At 29.9% G+C, this 19095-nt stretch overlaps 1 protein-coding gene across 2 annotated transcripts in view; it reads right to left on the bottom strand.

The window, feature by feature from the left end:
• The window catches only part of mas (trypsin-like serine protease domain-containing protein masquerade), a 148610-nt gene that overhangs the window by 23060 nt on the left and 106455 nt on the right, over positions 1 to 19095 (bottom strand). For both annotated transcript variants that reach the window (XM_075366400.1, XM_075366401.1), the window contains exons 4-5: positions 16462 to 16730; positions 2488 to 2551 (exon numbers count right to left, since the gene is read on the bottom strand). In XM_075366400.1, the coding sequence (XP_075222515.1) occupies positions 2488 to 2551; positions 16462 to 16730 (333 nt within the window). The remainder of the gene's footprint in view (positions 1 to 2487; positions 2552 to 16461; positions 16731 to 19095) is intronic.

Consider the following 19095-nt stretch of genomic DNA (forward strand, 5'->3'; position numbering starts at 1 on the left):
AATTGAGCCATAAGTCTGTGAAAATGTGACTGCAAATTTTGTCAAAAGATTGCACAAGAATCATATGAGACGTGGAAGACAATTTCCAGATATTACTTTCCATATTTAATATGAATGTTTACTCTATCAAAGTACATCAGAACTTTGCCATAAATATGCATAAATAAAGGTTCATTTTGTAAATTTAAATCCTGCATTACTATTGGGTCATTCTGTAAAAATTACATCAATATATATATATTTTTTTTCGTTATGGTTTCTTTGGACCGCGTTGAACTTTTTGCACAACAGATATCTTCTGTCTGTTTTCCCAGTACAATTTCATTTCGTCTCGTTTAAGTTGTTTTTATTCATCAGTCCACTGTCTCCCAGTTCTTGTCTTATCTGTAAGTTCCGGAAAATGTGTTTATTAATTTTATCTCTAAACTCAGTTCTGTTACACTCATCGCCTTTGTTCAGTTGTAGTTCGCTGAGATCCTTCTTAACTTTGGCGACCCAATCCGTAGTCGCTTTCATATTTGTTAAAAAACTAAAGACGCGCTTCGTTAACCTATCATCCGACATCCTGAGTATATGACCGTAGAACTTCACCCTTCGTTTTCTCATCGTCAATGTCAGCGGTTCGTTGTTCTCTTTATAAAGTTCTTCATTACTTCTTAGTCTGCAAGATTGTCTTCTAGTTTTCTTGGTCCCAATATTTTCCTCAAGATTCTTCTCTCATGTATTTCCATTTCCTTTAGTTCATTCTTTTTCCTGAGTATCAAACATTCTGATGCGTAGAGTGCCTCTGGTTTGAGCACGGTAGTGTAGTGTCTTATTTTTTATTCGTATGATATACTCTTTTTGTTGTAGATGTTCTTTGTTATCCCTTATGCTCTTTCTAATTTCCTGGTCCTTTCCGTGTTAGCTGCCTCATCGAGTCCATTAGCTTGAATAATTTCTCCAAGATATTTGAAACGATCGACTCTCCTGATATTCCCTTCTTTTGTTTTTATTTCTTTCTCCTTGTGATGTCGGTATTCCATGTATTCCGTCTTCTCGTAAGATATCTGTAGTCCTGTCCTTATGGCTATTTCCTCCAGTAACTTTATCGATTCTCTAGCCTCTTCAACATTTTTTGTAATTACTGCTATATCATCTGCAAAGGCCAAACAATCCACTTTATTTGGTTTTTACCAGCTCCTACTCGTATTTCTTTTAATTCGTTTTCCTCTTTCTTCTTCCGCCATTCCCTTATTATTTTCTCGAGGATTAGATTAAACAATATTGGCGACAGCCCATCTCCCTGCCACAATCTCGTTTTAACTTCAAAGGGCTCTGATATTTCTCCCGTAAATTTTATTTTGGACTGCGTATTAGTCAACGTTTGTCCTATTAATGTTTGCCTCTTCCTGTCTACTCCGAATATATATATATATATATATATATATTTTATTATATATATATATATATATATACATAGAAAGAACGTGAACCTTTTTAAAAAAATGTTTTCAATAATAAAAACTGCTAACAGTTCTGAATTTCTGTATTAACAGTAAAATCAAAGGTTTCTATTTTAAATCTAGTTTTGTGATAGGTATAACTCCTGATGCAAATAAGCTGAAGAAAGTTGAATGATGAGTAAAACTTTGAACCAATGAACTTGATGTTGCTGCATTCCAATGAAATGTAGACATAGATAATTATGCAAAAAAAAGTTAAGTTACATCAAACATTGACACATTTGTTTAACATCAAACACATACTACACTGCATGTTTTAAATTTATATTGTAAAAAAATTAAATAAAAATTGTATTATTTTCAGATTTAAATGAAACTGGTTTATGAGGGCAGTTTCTTTTTATGTGGTTAAATGAGAGCAAATAATTTGGAATTCTGGTAAACTACCAAAATTATGTTAAGCTTGCTGGTATGTAACAATCAGATGTCAGGAGTCATAACTTCAATGTGGTCACCAGAGAGTGTGGGTGAATGACTTCTTGAAGGTTTGCTACTACAAAACTGTGAAGAACAAAAACATATCACAGAAATCGGTATGGTTAAGGACTGAAATTTAGACTTAAAGCTGACTCAATCAGTTACATTCTACAAAGGAAAAACAAACCAGCTAACTGATCAAGGTTTATTTTCAAAAGAAAATAAAATGTAACCTGTGCAAGGGTATAACCAAGTTATATCTTTATATATACCAATTTTTACCAAGTTCAGCTTAGAACATATCATTTTTTATTTCTGCTAACATTATTTTTCAAGGTTTCAAACATTGAAACATATTGGTTGTGGAACCATTAGATTGTGAAGGGGTGTGATTACTACTTGTTCAGCATTCATTAAAGATTATATAAAATTTTTAGTTTTGGCGATCTATAAACTGATTTTCTTCAGCATAATAATGTAAATCATTTTATACTATATATATTGTAATTAAACTATTAATCTCTTTTATTAAATAATAACAACAAATAAATGCATATCTACATACCCACATCACCTTTGTTGGGAAATGAAGTCGTTGTTTGATCTGGTTTCAAAAATGGATCTGGAGGCTAAAACAAAATTATATTATTATTATTATCTATAAAGTTCATAAAAAATTAAAATAAGCAGTAGAAGACTGCAGTAAGTTTCATTATTTATTTATTATTTAACTTAAAAACTAAAAGCATATCTTAACAATACTAGAATGTTTAGTAGCATAATTATTCAAATTCGAGTTTTCATTGGTTTTCCTTATTTTTGTTGCTCATAGTACAGAATCTTCTAGCATTCAATATTTTATTCTCTTTATTCTGTTTGTGCACCATTTATTTCAACACATTGCTTTCTACCAATAAGATAACTTCTAAACCAGTCATACACCACTTCCATAATTTTACAACAAAATTTGATTTGAAGTGTTTTATTAAGAATATTTAAATGTTTCCTATTAATTAATTTTTCAGCTATTACAAAAAAATAAAAATAAATAAATAAATAGAGTAATAAAACCAGTCATTAGTTCTTTGCTAATTGAATCATTTTGACCATTCTTATATTACCACTAGTGTTTATTTTGTTTAATATAATATTGCAATAGATTATTTTAATTAAATTAGATCTGAGTCCAACTACTTCTATGTTAAAACACACAAAAATAAAATCCAAAAGTACTTATTAAAATGAACTCATTAAAACAAAAATAAATATAACAAAACTTAAGAATGAAAATTTTGATTTTGAAAGAAATGCAAAAAGATTACAGTTTTTGCTAATTTAAAATATTTGAGTTTATCTCTAATATAGACATTTTTTTCTAACAGAAAAAAAATACGAGACTCAATTAAAAACTTAATTTATGAAAACAATTCAATTTAAAAGTACTATTGACATCAATAAATATTATGTTTTTTAATGGCTAAAACAAAACCACATTAGAAAATATTGATAAAAAGTTGGTCTGAAAAAAAACAAGGTCTTTATAGTACCATACAAATAACAACAATAACATACCAACAAAATAGTAACCCACTCAGTAAGACAGTAAACTACATTCTTATCATCTGATGACTCTTTGCCATTTATGAATGTGTTCTGAAAATAAAATTGTTTGCTATTATGATACCACACCAACCTCAATGGTGAAGTAGTAGCATGTCTACCTTTTATACAATAAGTTTCATGTGTGAATCCTGGTCAGGTTTGACATCTTTTATATGCTGCAAAATTCATACATTATTAAAACTGTAATTGAGCACTCGCCTATTGTTTCTGAAAAAAATAAATATACTGGTTCTTGTAGAATACCAAAATTAAATAATGCTGGTTATAAAATCCTTTTTTTGATTAATAACATTTTGTTGGAATTTTTTGGCCAGTCACCTTTGTAGCTAATGTCTTTTAGAAAAAAAATTATAGAAAAAAGCTGACAAAATACCATAGAATGTTTTAAATTAGCTCAAAACATTATTAATAAATCTTAAAAGATGTTAATTAAAATTTTTACCCTGCATTATAACAAATAGAATAAAGATAATTTACAGACCAATAAACTTAGAGTAAAATTTGATTCTGTAACATGTATATATTTATTACAGCTTATTTTACAGTATGTTTGTTTTTTTTAATTTTAATTTGTATTTTGTAATACTAGAAAAAAGGTGGGCCTATGGCTTGCTGTGAAAATGTTTCATGGTTTATGTTTCATTACACATGATTTTGTTAAACATTTTAGCTGTTTGTAAATTAAATAATGTTCATGAATTTAGCGTACTAACAACAACAAAAAGCTTCAAAATCCTGAACATTTTGAGCTGTTTCTTGAGTTGTGATTTTTTAACACAGCTCTAATCACAATGTTTTCCTTTTTATCCCCAAAACAAAAATATAATTTTAGATAAATATTTATAAACAAAAATTAAATAATATAAAGAACTGCAATAAATTTATTTATTTATTCTTTTCAACACAAAAAAGGAAATTTTCTAAAAAAAATAAAGTAAATACAGCAAAAATAAAACAATTTTTGTAATAATATTTATTTGATTCGAATCATCAAACTTCAAACCCAGCTCATACTGAGATGCAGGTCACACAGTTCACAGTTCATTAAAGTTTGTGCTTCAATTCAAAATAAAAATGGAAGCACATACAGCAAACAAACCAATGCACCATGCTTGTTCATCATATAAAAAAGATGTAAGTGAATGTATATATATATATATATATATATTACATTTAATATATAATATATACATGTATATAAATACATACACGCACGCATGCGCACACACATTACATTTTATATTACATATAATTGAAACTTTTTTCAGTATATTTGGTAGATATTATTCTGATATTAAAAAAAATCTGAATAGTATCTATAAAATTTTCTTAGTTGTTTGTAGATATCTAATAAATGAATCCAATGGAATGTTTTTTACTATATCTAACTTTATTATTTAGAGTTGTAAATCAGTTAATCGTATAAAGGTTATTATTTAGTTTACTGTTGCAATAATGATAACTAAGTCCAATCAAGTAATGCATATATATATATTAAATATGTCTTAAAAAATATTTTAATTCAGTTGTAGTGAGTACTCTCAAAATAATTATCTACTTCCCAGTAGTCTTTACTTTCATTTTTTATATTTACTGTAATGGCAATCGATTATGGTGTATCACGTAGTTACATTAAATGAAATTTATGCTCAGCATTTTGTTTCAGTTAGTATCATAATTTTATATTGTATTTGTACTATTTTCACTGCTTTATTTCTACTGAGTAAGCATTGATTCATCTAAAATGATCCACTCTTATCACTGTATATATATATATATATCCATTTGCAACGATGATTTGTTTACGTTTTTTTGTTCCATGTATACAATAGCATTCATGCAGTTAAATTAATGATACATACTTTAATTATGAATTTCATGAATAAAAGTGGGAAGAAAATTGTAATATTAATGATTCTATGCAAACAATAACAGAGTAAATAATATAATATTTAAAAATAGTAAAACAACTCACAAATTTTTAATGAAACTTTGCAAGCAAATTATCACAAAATCATCTGTTTAGTCTTTTAGCAAAGGTAATTATTTAAAAAGATAAATACTTACATACACTTCAACGAGTGTATAACAGAGTCAGCAATGATTAAAAAATTAATCATTTCTAAAACCAACCAATTGTAAACTTAATTCTTCTGAAAATTAGAAAAGGCATTTAAAATACCTTTTCCATTAAACTCACCTGAGAATATAATTTTATGTTTAAAAGACTAAAAGTTAAGTTTATTACCACTTTTAACAATAACCAGAATCAGATAGGAAATAATTTTACTATGAGTATTATTTGATTTTATGATGAATAGGAAACCTAACTTTACCCATGGAGACCTCAGCAGCCAATTTGCCTTTTTGTGCAATGCTTGGTTAGGAAAGAGCTTTTGGTCAGTTACATAAGCACAATGGATTTTATTTTAATGGATCCAAAAAAATAAATAAATGGTCGTATTGCTGACTATTAGAAGATGCCAAATGATGCCAAGCTTAAAGTTTCTACTGTAGACACAGTTAACTTTATATGCACATGTTTTTTTTTTTAATCTCATTCACTGAAATAATATACATTGTTAATCATAACAATAAATTGTCAACATCTGCCTGTGAAATCAGAGGTGAATTTTATAAAAAATACTATTTTGTTTAATGAAATATTGAACAAAAATTCATTTACTGAAAGTAAAAATGTCTATTCCCACAGTCTGAATAAAGTCTGAAAGTCTGTTTATAGTTCTAGTATTTTTATTGCTCTAATGAAGAGACTGTTTGAATTTCATAACAGTGACTAAAAATACTCTGACCTAAAGTAAAAAGATTTGTTAACAACTAATTTTTTCTGCTCAGCCAAAAAACATAATAATTTTTATAAATAAAGAATAAAGAATATTTACGAAAAAAGCAGTAAGTGTGCTACATAAATGTCGTTATTGTTTTGTTTTATAGTTATTAAAATTAAATATATATATATTTTTTTAAATCATACAAAGGCCTTCCTCTTTCCTGAGATTGTATCCCAAAAAATGGACCTCCTCTCTCTCTGAATTCTATTATAATTGTTTTCAGTTTATTTCTGATCATATTTTATTCTGCTAATTAAAAATAAGGAACATTTATTTTTTCCCTTTTCGATACATCTAACCCTTCCACCTTTACCTTAAAAGAACTTTATTTTTAGATTTTGTCATTATACCCCTTTGGCTTCAGTTTGCCTACAAAGTCAATGTTATGACTCAGTTGTCTGACCTTTAAGTTTCAACTTCTATTATCTCCAGGAGAGCATTCTCACTTTTTTTTCTGAATAGAATGACCAGTTGTAAGTCTTCTAAACCATTTGAACTCTCTCTTGTGTCCATTTTCATAAAATTACTATAAACTATGTTAATAATTTATTCAGTCTTATTAATGTGTCTGATAACTGCCATTTAATGACCAGTGATTTAATTTGAAGGAAAAGAAAACATCACAGTGTTTGATATTACGTTCAGATGACTATTTCACCAGTTTCCTGGATGGGTTTACAAAATCCATTAAAAATTTATTATTGAACTTTTAATTATTCTTACAAAAACAGAGTTATGAGTTAACTCTATTTTGATTTAAATTAATAAATGGAAATCGTAATGTGGTTTTTATACACTGTATTTGTAATTTGTGTATGCTCAAATTGAAATCAAAGTTTATAAATTGCATAGGGTCTATTGTTTACTATTAAAATACCACTTAAACCTACCAGAATATCTTGAGCAGATAATTAAAGATATATATTTTATGCTCTTCAGAAGCATTATGTTGAGTAGAATATTAAAAAAATTGTCAACATGTAGTACATATTAAATAATTTAGAGATAAGAGTAACTTTGGGGCTAAGCAAGAATATAGTACTCCTAAAAAAATCTGTTATCAGTAGTCTCTTTTTCTCATTTCTGTATATATAATCAACATATTTGAATAGGTTGTATACATTAATGATGCATAGGAGATTATTATTCAGTTTTATAACAAATGAAGGTTCATTCTATCTCAGATTATTACACAAGTTAAAAATCGTTTCAGGAATGAATGACAATGAAGACAGACAATAACTGAAGCACTTTTTAAAGAGAATTGTCTAATTAGTTATGACGATTTCTGAAAAACCCCTGAAATAAATATTAAGAAATGAGTATAGGAAAATGGTAAGAGATCATTTCAAATTTAAGAATGACTGCTAGTTGGACTGCCTTTTGGAGCCTGAATCTAGGTAGGAAAAGTGGTTGTTGTCACACTGGGGCAATATGAAAAGGACTAAGACAAATTTTTAGGCTCTGTTGTGCGAAGAACACGTATACACTATTTTATACCAAAATCTAAATGAGCACATCTACTCTAATTCATAAACATTCAAGCTTTTCTCTATCAAGAAAAATAAAAACCACATCTTAACAATAAATAACTAAAAGTTAGTTAAAGGGGAAATTCAGCCTTTTTAAGAGCTTCGTAGAGAATACTTTTTCAAAGAAAAAAGAATAATCACTGTTCACTGCCTTTCTATTATATTAAAAGGTTTGGCCTGCAATTCATTTCAAGAGGAGAGTTGCTTAGTCTTCTGCTTGTTTTCTCCAGGATAATGTTCACTCTCACATTGTCACTTTAGCAATGAAAATCTTACGAAATTTGATACCCCACCTTCTACATGGGTAAGGTTTAATACTATCAGGTAAGCATTAGATAACCCACCAGGTTGGTCTAGTGGTGAACGCGTCTTCCCAAATCAGCTGATTTGGAAGCCGAGAGTTACAGCGTTCAAGTCCTAGTAAAGCCAGTTATTTTTACACGGATTTGAATACTAGATCGTGGATATCGGTGTTCTTTGGTGGTTGGGTTTCAATTAACCACACATCTCAGGAATGGTCGAACTGAGAATGTACAAGACTACACTTCATTTACACTCATACATATCATCCTCATTCATCCTCTGAAGAATTATCTAAACGGTAGTTACCGGAGGCTAAACAGGAAAAAGAAAAAAAAAAGGAAAGCATTAGATAAGCATTGGTTTAAAATATACTGCCGTCTGTTCAGTTCAGTTAAGGAGTTTTTAAGAGAGAAGAAATCTGATTTGATCAATGAGGTAAGAATAAGTCAAGATATGATCAAAAAAGTACATTTCTTTTGGAGATTAAGAAATTCTCTTAGTGATGGAAAAGATGAACTATAGTAGGAGGGACTATAATGGGAAGTGGTGTGTAAGTAACCTCACTAATAAACAGTAGCTATAAATTCTCTCCTTGTATTAACTGTCCTTAGGAGTGTTGATTTTATTAACGCTCTTGATATTTGGGGGATAACATCTTGCAGTTATTAGAAAAACTTATCATTTAACAAATTGTTTACTAATGTTTAATTATTAATTAATGTGGTTAATAATGTGATGTAACAAACAAACAATAATGTAAGAAAAAAACTTGTAAAACTGAAACAAGAAACAGAAACAAACAAACTATAATGTAAGAAACAAACTTTAAAGTTTCTAGTTTTGAGATAACTATATAAAATTTTGAAACAGGAAAACTGAAGCAAATTAAAAATTATAATATAATTTCTTAAAATTAAGAAAAAATATGTTTTAAAACTGAAGCCTGGCTGTAAAAATTGGCCTTCAATTGTCTATGAAATTTATCTAGAAATCTTGAAATAGCCAGTAACATGAAGGGGATGCCACTGGCATATGAAATGTGTAATATGACATCTGACACTGAGTTTTAAACTTTCAGGGCAGTGAGGACAATTTTCATCTATGCAAGCAGTTGACTGAAGGCTGTTCATTCAATCTTAGTTGGGATTCTCTTCTAAGCGAGTCATATTTCACTGTATTATGTTGAAGGTCACTTCTTTATGCTACCTTTGGCTCAGACTTGAGTTTCCACGCTAAGTTGCTCTTGGCAATCAAGTACAGGATGAATGAGGCTGTTGTGTCTTGTATGGTGGGTAAGTGGAGGTGGGTAACATAGCATTGTAAAGTTTGACATTTACTGTAGAGAATTTTGGACCAGATCCATTTATGACATACATTCCTTTTTGAATAAGGACAGAATCACTGAATGAGGAGGATTCATACTTCCCTCAAGTGGGAATTCAAAGTGGTTATTTACTCTTGACATTGAAAGAACGTCTTTGACTGATGAAAAAACAGTATTCTATCATGTTCTGAAGTCGATGGTAGAAGATGGTATGTCTGTGACTTATCGAGGTGATATTACTGAATGGTAAGGCAGGTGAGTGCAATGTTGAAATCAAAGCTTCACAGGTAGCAAATAGTGTAATGATAGATAAGTACAGTAATCCTATGTTACTTTATACGGATTAGAATAACAGATCGTGGATACTGGTGTTCTTTGGTGATTGGGTTTCAATTAACTACACATCTCAGAAATGGTCGACCTGAGACTGTACAAGACTACACTTCATTTACACTCATACATATCATCCTCACTCATCATCTGAAGTAATACCTTACGGTGGTTCCGGAGGCTAAACAGAAAGAAAAAAAGAAAGGCTCATCAGTTCCTGGTATCCTTAGCACGAAGAACCTATTAGAGTCAGGCTTAAATTAAATAGTAATATTGGGTTGTTTATTTATAACTTGATTATCTTTATTTCTCTTTTTCTGCTGTCTGGTGGTTTTGGGAGGCAAGACTGTACGCTGAGAGGCAACAGTCTCTGATATATCCAACTCGAGAACAAGCGGCCGCTCAAAGAAAACAGGCCACACAGTAAATAACCTTTATTAAACCTATTTGTAAATTTCATTTATAGCAAAGTGAAAACTATCTAAATATAAATAAATTCATAAAATTGGAATATATAAGCTAATAAATAAATTAAAAAAAAAAAAATATATATATATATATATATATACACATATAAAATAACAATAATAAGTAGAGAAAGAGAGAGAGGGAGAGAGTGAGTTAATAAACATCGGTTTGCTTGTTAAATACTACTTATATTAATGAGGCGGCAATATTTATTCTTTCTTCTTTTTGACAGTAGGAAGTTGTTATAGCGGTTTACTTGTCGGTACAGTATGTTGCAATATGCAAAGATAATCCTAGCCATGTGTATGCGTGTGTTAATAATTATGAAAGGTGTTGGGGAGGGAGAGAATAGCGGGAGGTCAAGGTAGTCTATTACGACCTTCAAGTATTGACCTTGCCATTGAACGGTCAGTGACCTACTATATACAAATATATATTATTCAAAATAATACAGTACGCACTATAAAAATTTGTACATTCTGTAATTTTTTTAAAAATAAAATATTCCATTCAGATAAAAAAACCACAGCTATTTTTTTCTCTTTAAACAATATTGTAGAAAATAGTGTATTATCCAAAGCAATAATTTAAATATCATGCCTCCATAACACCATACGTAAATTATCCACTTTCATAACACATTACATAAGAACTCAGTAAGATTAAACGGTATTCGATTGGCATGTAACGGTATCGTATTCTACAATAAATCAAGTTATAAAACTGTTATTATTCAAGAAGTACGGACTGCAACACAAAAAACAAATTATCAAAATAACCTGACTATACAAAAAACCCGTATTACATTAGATTTTTTCATCATAAACCTTTTTCGTGAAGAAGAAGTAGAAACCATAATGATTTCTGTTAGCGGGATTTTCTAGACCGGAAATGAGTAAATGGATTTCATTAATGGTAATTATAAAATCTGTTTTTAATTGTATGCTTCAAAAAAAAAAAAAATGATTTAATCGATGTTTTTTTTGGTGTATTATGCTTTGTATTCAGATATACAAATTTAAACGATTAATTTTTTATTTTGTATCTACTCTCTCCCAAAATTGGTTTCTTGTAGATAACATTAGTGAAAGATATTTTAAATAAAAATTACATATTCTTGTAATTGGCTTAAAACTATGTTTTTATTTATGGTGATTTAGTTAATACTGGAATGTTACAGAGTAATAATATGTAGCCTGAAATCATTCTGATGTACAAATTACATTCATGCAAAATTTCAAACAAATTAAATGAAATACTAAAGATAAAACAAACAATAATAATACTTATTACCGCGTTCCAGGCAGAACACGCTCAATATTACATGAGTTATTTAATATGTAATTTTTTTTTGACACATCTACAATCTGTTCTGTCGGAATAAGGGATAGGTTAATTGAATATCTATAACTGACTTGAAAAAGAGAAAGCCTAACAACAATTAACTCCTCTATATTCCGTTTTATTCTGGCAGGCATCCTGTAACCCGTATCAAAGGATGATAATGAAATTAATTTTTTGTAGCGTGTGAAAAATGACATGCCCGACCGGAAATCGAATGCAGAACCTCGGAATGAAAGGCAGAAACGCTACTACTATGGCACGGAGATGGGCAGTAAATTACTGTCTACTTAATTCTTATCATTCTTACTTTTGTCAAGACAACAGCAGGTTTCTTGTCTTATGTATTTTCTTGCATTTAAGAGTTTTTATTTGCTTTCAAGTTTTTTACTATTTTCACAGGATCGGAGTTTTATTTTTATTTCCTACCTTTACAGTAAGTAAATTCAAAGAAAAATTTAAATTAGCATTTCAATTTCTTTCGTGTTAAACTTATTAAAATAGTTTTCGTAAATATTTTCATGATAATTTCAAATAAATTTTGAGTATTTTAACAGTTATAATTGATTTTTTTTGAGATGACGAGCATCGCCTTCATTTTGCCCTATGAGAATGGAAATTTGTAGCGTATGAGAAATGCCATGCCTAATCGGGATTCAAACCCGGGACTCCGGGTGAAAGGCTGAGGTTATTTTTTTAAATATTTTTCTTCTATAATATTATGTTTATTTGAAATCTTTCCGAACACTTTTTTTTTGAGACATCAAGATTATGTTTACATAATTTTGGTTTTCACTTTTGCGAAAGGTTCATAATTTTTTTTTTCAATTTATTAAAGCGAATGTGAAAAGGAAAACTGAAAATTTTTTAAAATATTAGTGGTTTCCTAAAACCCACAGAGTTATTCAGGGCTAAAAGTTTCAACCATTTTTAATAATTATTGTTTTTTCTAAAAACACTTTCATTGACAATAATCTAAGTTATTCAAACAGAAATTAATTAAAAATACATCACATAAAATTCTGGCCTCTATTATTAATTCAGTGATAAAGGTTAAAAACTATTTTTACACGGTTAACTCCTCAATTAAAATAAATAAATAAAATAAAATTTACATTTTTTAGAGTAAGGGTTTTACTAGGTAAACTTTGGTTGAGGGTTGAAACTGTTTACATATTGACAATACCTAATTTAGAATTAAGAAAAAGTCGAAAGTAAAATAAAAATGAAAAATTATGAAAGTATCATTTTTAAGCTGGGATTGGGGAAAAGTGGCTTTTATGAAAATTAAAAATAATTCCAATTTATTTGTGATGATGTTTTATACAATATAAAACAATACCTCGAGTAAAATTTTCAATATGTCCAACCCTTTTGAAATACAGCTAGCTCCCTATCAGTATTTCCCTACTCCTTGATTATCTAAAAAACAAGTTAATGGATCTCTAATAAAAAAGCTACATCAAATGTTTTCAGGTATTATTAATGATTTGAACCTGTAGAAGTAACGGATAAAACATTAACTAAAATGGTTTGACAGATGTTTTAGTAAGATGCACAGTTTTTTATAGTTACTATTGTCAGTACTTGTTATTCAAAAAAGCAACACCCAAAAGAATAAAAAAAAGTTCTAAAAAAAACATTTACTAACTGTAAAATATACATTATTAAATTCTAAATTTAAAGCACTTAAATCTGCCATATTAGTAAATTTTATCGGATTAAACAGATATTTAAATACATTAGCAGAATTGCTTAGAGAAAGGCAAATAATACATATAATGAAAGGTACCTTTTTTAACTCTAATAGTAGAGAAAGGATAGAATTTTAAGCGGCCCGCCGCTTCAGTGCTTAAGTGCTGGTAAACTTTCACTTTTTCACGCTGGATAAGGAAAAAGAACCGAGAATAACTACTTCTGAAAATAGTAAGATGGAAAGAAAACTTGAAAACAAGCGGAAGTTTGGAATTTGATTGGAAGATTCAAATTAAATTGAAAAGAACTGAGGTTTGAATCCGGACTTTTTGAATCGTGATGAAAAAAAATTTCATATCGTACAAAGTTATTCGTTCAACTCATTACATTATCCTTGTTAAAATACCAGCAATAGCAAATTAAAGATGTAAAAAAAATAAATAAGAGTTGTTACCTAAATTATCCGACTTAAATTTATTAACTTTTACGAATAAATGAATTAATCAGTAGTAAGTTTATTAATTCAGGTAGAATTTTCATCGAATTATCGGCGCTATTCATCCAGGATATTAACGTCCAGGTTGAAGTCATTAGCTCAATATCTTACATGGTAATAGGCAGTGATGTCCACAAATGATTGTCTATAGCTCACTTTATTCTTGACTATATACATGAAATAAAATTATCTTTAATCGCCAAATTTGCTAAATCCGGCTAGATCCGGAATACTAAAAATACAATATTTCTTCAGATTTGTAATTGAAGTCCAGTTATTAATTACAGATATTTAACGCTTTGGAAAAAATTGATAGTGTACGAAAAACATCAAAGTTTTAATATAAAACTAGAAAAAAGGCGGGCCTAGGGCCCGCCGCGAAAATGTTATATGTTTATGTTTCATTACACATGATTCTGTTAAATGTTTTTGCCAATTGCAACTAAATAACTTCATTAATTTAGCGTACTAACAACAAAACAAACTTTTACAACGAAAAGCTTCAAAATCCTGAACATTTTTGATTGTTTCTTGAGTTGTGATTTTTTTAATACAGCTCTAACGCCAATATTTTCATTTTTTATCCCCAAAACACAAATATAATTTTAGATAAATCGGTCGTATCAAGAAGTATAAATCATTCGAACGAATGAATCGTTTATGCACTGTACGCAGTTACCCGGCGCATCATGTGGTCCGCTCTGCGCCAATAGCAGCTAAAATAAAAATGTGAGCACATATATCAAACAAACAAACTCATGTACCATCCCTTTTATATAGAAATGATGATAGTATTCTTGGAGAAAGACCTTATCGGAATATGTTGAATTAATCAAAACGGTTGTATTATTCAAGGATGAAGTAGTATGCAATTAGAAATGAGCTCAAAGATTGTTTTAAAATTTGTGTGTCTGAGTTAACGGATAGACTAGTCATTTGAGACTGAAAAACCAAATAAATATGAAATCATGTTATGTATTCCTGGTCATATCAATTTCTTGAGTAAAGATTCCACCCAACTTTTTTACGAATGTTTCTTATGTAAATTAGACGATAAACACTGTATGTACAGCTAATGACGAGGGTATCATCGAAAGTGCTCCTGCGTTAAATGAAGGAAAAGTGTTTTATTATTCTATTTTTATTGTACATATAATTACAATTTATTACCAACGGAATTGTGACAATTCATACCACAATTAATTCAAATAACTAATTTTTAGGTTCGTAGCTGGTTGAAAAACAATGTATTTTTCAAATTATGAGTATTGGTAAACCAACTGATTAATAATATAATAAAACTTCATTTATTCCCAAATATTCCAGGGAAAAAGGTGCTCCATCACAATACCATTGGGTTTATTGTTTTACCGCCAGGAATATTGTATTCGATAGTACTTTTTCAAACAAAACCTTCAATAAAGTTCAAATTAAGGGAGTCAATTTTTGTTGGTTTTTGCTTTTACATAAGTTTCAAACGTTAAAATTAGTTATTTTTATTGCAGTACAAAATTTTCCTCTTAGATTTCCTCAAATTTTTAATTTATTACATATAAATAATATAATTTAATTTACATATAATTTATTTTTAATTTTTAACACAATAATTACAACAAACGTAAAAATTAGCAATTGAAAACAAATAATTTTTTTACAAATATTTATTGTTGCAAAAACACGAAATTTTTATTATACGAGAAAATTTAGTAGATGTAACAATATTTATCCACTGGAACTTTTTATAATAAAATATACCAGTTCACTGATATAGATTTGCGTTTAAAAATAATTCGAAGTTCGAAAAAATAAATAAAGACTCAATTTTCATTGTTACATTTTATTATTAAGTACAATGTGTTTTTGGATGTAAAATATAAATACATTTGGAAAATATACATATGAAAATATTTTGGAAAATAATAATTATACACTTCTGTATAATTACATTTTCTGTATAATTAATTTAAAACTTTTTCAGGTAAGAAACCACTAAATTCTCCTGTAATTTACCTTCCCAAAATTTTAATAGGGCTTCATTTCAGCGGAGAATCAGAAATCGGGGCGAAACCTTTAACTAGCCGTAATTCGTTAACGAAGCGTTTTCGATCCATGTTTATATGAAGCTTTTCATTATTTTAATGAGATAAGTATGCCTACGAAGTTTGGCAGAATTCCTCCACAACACTCTCTATATAACAGCTATACTATCGTCATGGAAACTGAAACGGTCACACAGTAAAACGATTTTTACGAAAAATTAGAAATGTTATAGTAACTAAAAATAAGAAGTGAATTCAATTATAAACTTCTATTTGTGTAATTAGAACCTTTTTAAAAATGCGTCGCAGTTATAAGTTGAAAATAATTAGATTTACCGACATTTTACTTAACTATAAAGCCACACGAAGACTTTTGATTGATTTGGTCTTTCAAACAGTGGATTAAACAGAGGTTTTATTATTAAGTGTGGTGCATTCCAATTTCCCCGTGTCAATCTACAGTAAATAATGTACAGATTTTAAATAAATGAAGGAGGAGATAATTTAATAATCAAGAGATTAAATGTTTTACTTACCGATGGTTTGATTGTTGCATTAGGAGGCAGTGGTGGTGGAGGTTGAGGCAAAGGCTGTGGTGGATCTGGAGGAGGCCGAGTTGTTTCCGATGAAGGGGTATTCAAAGCGGACGTGGTATTAGTAGGAGTTTCAATGCAACATTTTAAAGACGACGATGGACATGCTACGTTTTCTAATACTTCATAACAGATTATCGAAGCTATCGTATGTACGCATACCCCAGGACAATCTTTACTGTCAGCTGTAGTTGTTATCGTATCTAAAAATCCTAAAACAAACAAAACAGAAAAATAATAATTTTATTGACGAATAAATTACGACAAATTACAATTACGTCAAATTTACAAATAAGTGTGGTAAAAGAAATTAATTATTATATATACATAGTTAATAAGATCTGTAAATATATGTAACAATCATTTCAAGTTTAATATAAATCTAAAAGACGAAAAATAAATCGCAGAAAACAATAATTTCCACATCTCGAATTTGTTTCCAAAGTTTCAAGAAAGTCAATCAAGAAATCAATTTATAATTGTTAATTATAATAACAATAGCCGGATAACACTAGAAGCTGTTAAAATGTAGGAACCGCTCTTTAAGTGCAGTACCATTTTTTTAAGTGCGGAACCTAGTGCTCAAAATAGGCTGTTAACGTGATAAGCATTGAGTTCTAATATTCAATTTTTTAGACTCTTTGAATCTCTCAGTGCTGTATCAAATAAGTCAAAATATATGTGATCTTATTCATATTTTCACTTAAAATATGATAATGATAGGGTAATTTTATTAAATAAACAAAATAGGACCCACTATATGGTTGGACTGAGCTGATCTCTAGGAGTTCACTGATATATAAGAATGGTAAAATGTTGATTACTCTGTTTACGATGACTATGTCATTAAAATTCACGTGGTCAATATTCATGCTTTAGTAAAATATTACATAATCAAGTGAAAACCTCACAATCCTCCAAATACCTTATGTTACAGTTGTTAATCTCGTTTCCATTTTAATCCAGTCAAGCTTTTTCGTATTTGTGATTTATGACTTGATTAGGTTATGTTGTGTGTCCAGCAGATGGCTGGATCAGGACGTTCTGATGACGCATTGAGGACCCTCGAGGTTTGTGAGGTGGGCGCGCGATTCAGGGAGGTATGCGTGGGGTGCATACCCGGACCCAGGGAAGGGAAAGGTAGCCTTCTTGGGGAGAGTCACCATGGGCAACCGGGAGGGAATGTCGTGTTGTCTTAATGATCCAAGAGGGACCCCGTCGGGAGGTCAGCTTCAAGCTGCACAAAAGGGGGGCTAGTCTTCAGCTATGTCACTTGGGACCGACCTAAGTAACGTCTTCTAGGCGGTTACCGGTTGCTCTCAAGTGGTAAAAAAAAAAAAAAAAAATGTTATGTTGTGTAGAGTAGTCGGAGTCGTCGATGAGTCCGGATTTGCGTTTAGCTGTTCTGATCTTATTGTGCTGCAGTACGGTTATTTTATGTACGTCACATTGTGTGCAATGTCGTTATGCGTTTGGGAAACTGAACAAAAATTGTGGGTTTGTGTTACAGAGCGAACTAAAGAAGTGTGTGATAGTTATTTAACTTATTTTAGAGATGTTTTAACGTGATATTTTATTTACTATTAGTAGTATTAATATTAATATTGTATTGTTCTATAGACTTGTGGAGGTTGTTATAGATCTACTTTTGGTAAACCAAATAAAGGGAAGATAAACAATTATTTGTTTAAAATTATTTATCATAAGATAAGTTAGTCTAAATATAAAATATTGAGTAAATATTTTATCTTTAATTTAATTTAATAATACTTCAGCTGGACCCAGCACTGCAGTAGAGATAGAATTCAGCTCATCGGCCGCGGAAAGTGCATCGCTTGCTAGTTTAGATTCAATTGCAACGATGTTAACAGCACCAATGAGGCTTTCATCACCTGATGTAAGCCGGCGAACGTCATTGGCATCAGAAAGAGAAGACGATGCAATGTCTGAGGCCTCAGGCACTCTTTCGTCAGAAGTTGAGGCCGTTCGCAGGATGGAAAAACGGTGCAAGAAAGGATGGCCGAAAGGAAAGCCTAGGAAGTAATTTGTTGGATTAGAAGTTAAGGAAAATGTAAAATTTTGAACATTTTTGATTCATGAGATTGTGAATCATTGAACCTTTTTTTTATTTTTTATTTTTTGAAGTGTGATGGGGCTAATGACCAAAGTAGTCGATGCCCCTAAAAACCACAAAAAAAAAAAAAAAAATAATAATAGATATAATTATTATTAATCGTTAGTTCTAAGGTTCAAGTCTTGTAAAGGCATTTGCTTTAGTATGGATTTAAACATTAGACTGTGGATACCAATGTCTTTAGTGGTCGGGTTTTAAATTAACCACACGTCTTAGGAGTGATCAACCTGAGTCTTTTCCAGACACATGTTTATCGGTACATTTACACTAAATCTGCAGCTACATCAGGCCTGGCAACTCGGTAGCAATAATTTCATTTGCCTAAACATACACACGCGCAAGCACGCACGCACAGAAAGAGAGAGAGAGTGAGAGAAAGAGACTCGGCAGTTGCTGGAAAACTGGCTGGAAAAAACAAAAAAATAGATATAATTATTATAACT

Source organism: Lycorma delicatula, chromosome 5 (assembly GCF_047948215.1).
Source record: "Lycorma delicatula isolate Av1 chromosome 5, ASM4794821v1, whole genome shotgun sequence".
Lineage (NCBI taxonomy): Eukaryota > Metazoa > Arthropoda > Insecta > Hemiptera > Fulgoridae > Lycorma > Lycorma delicatula.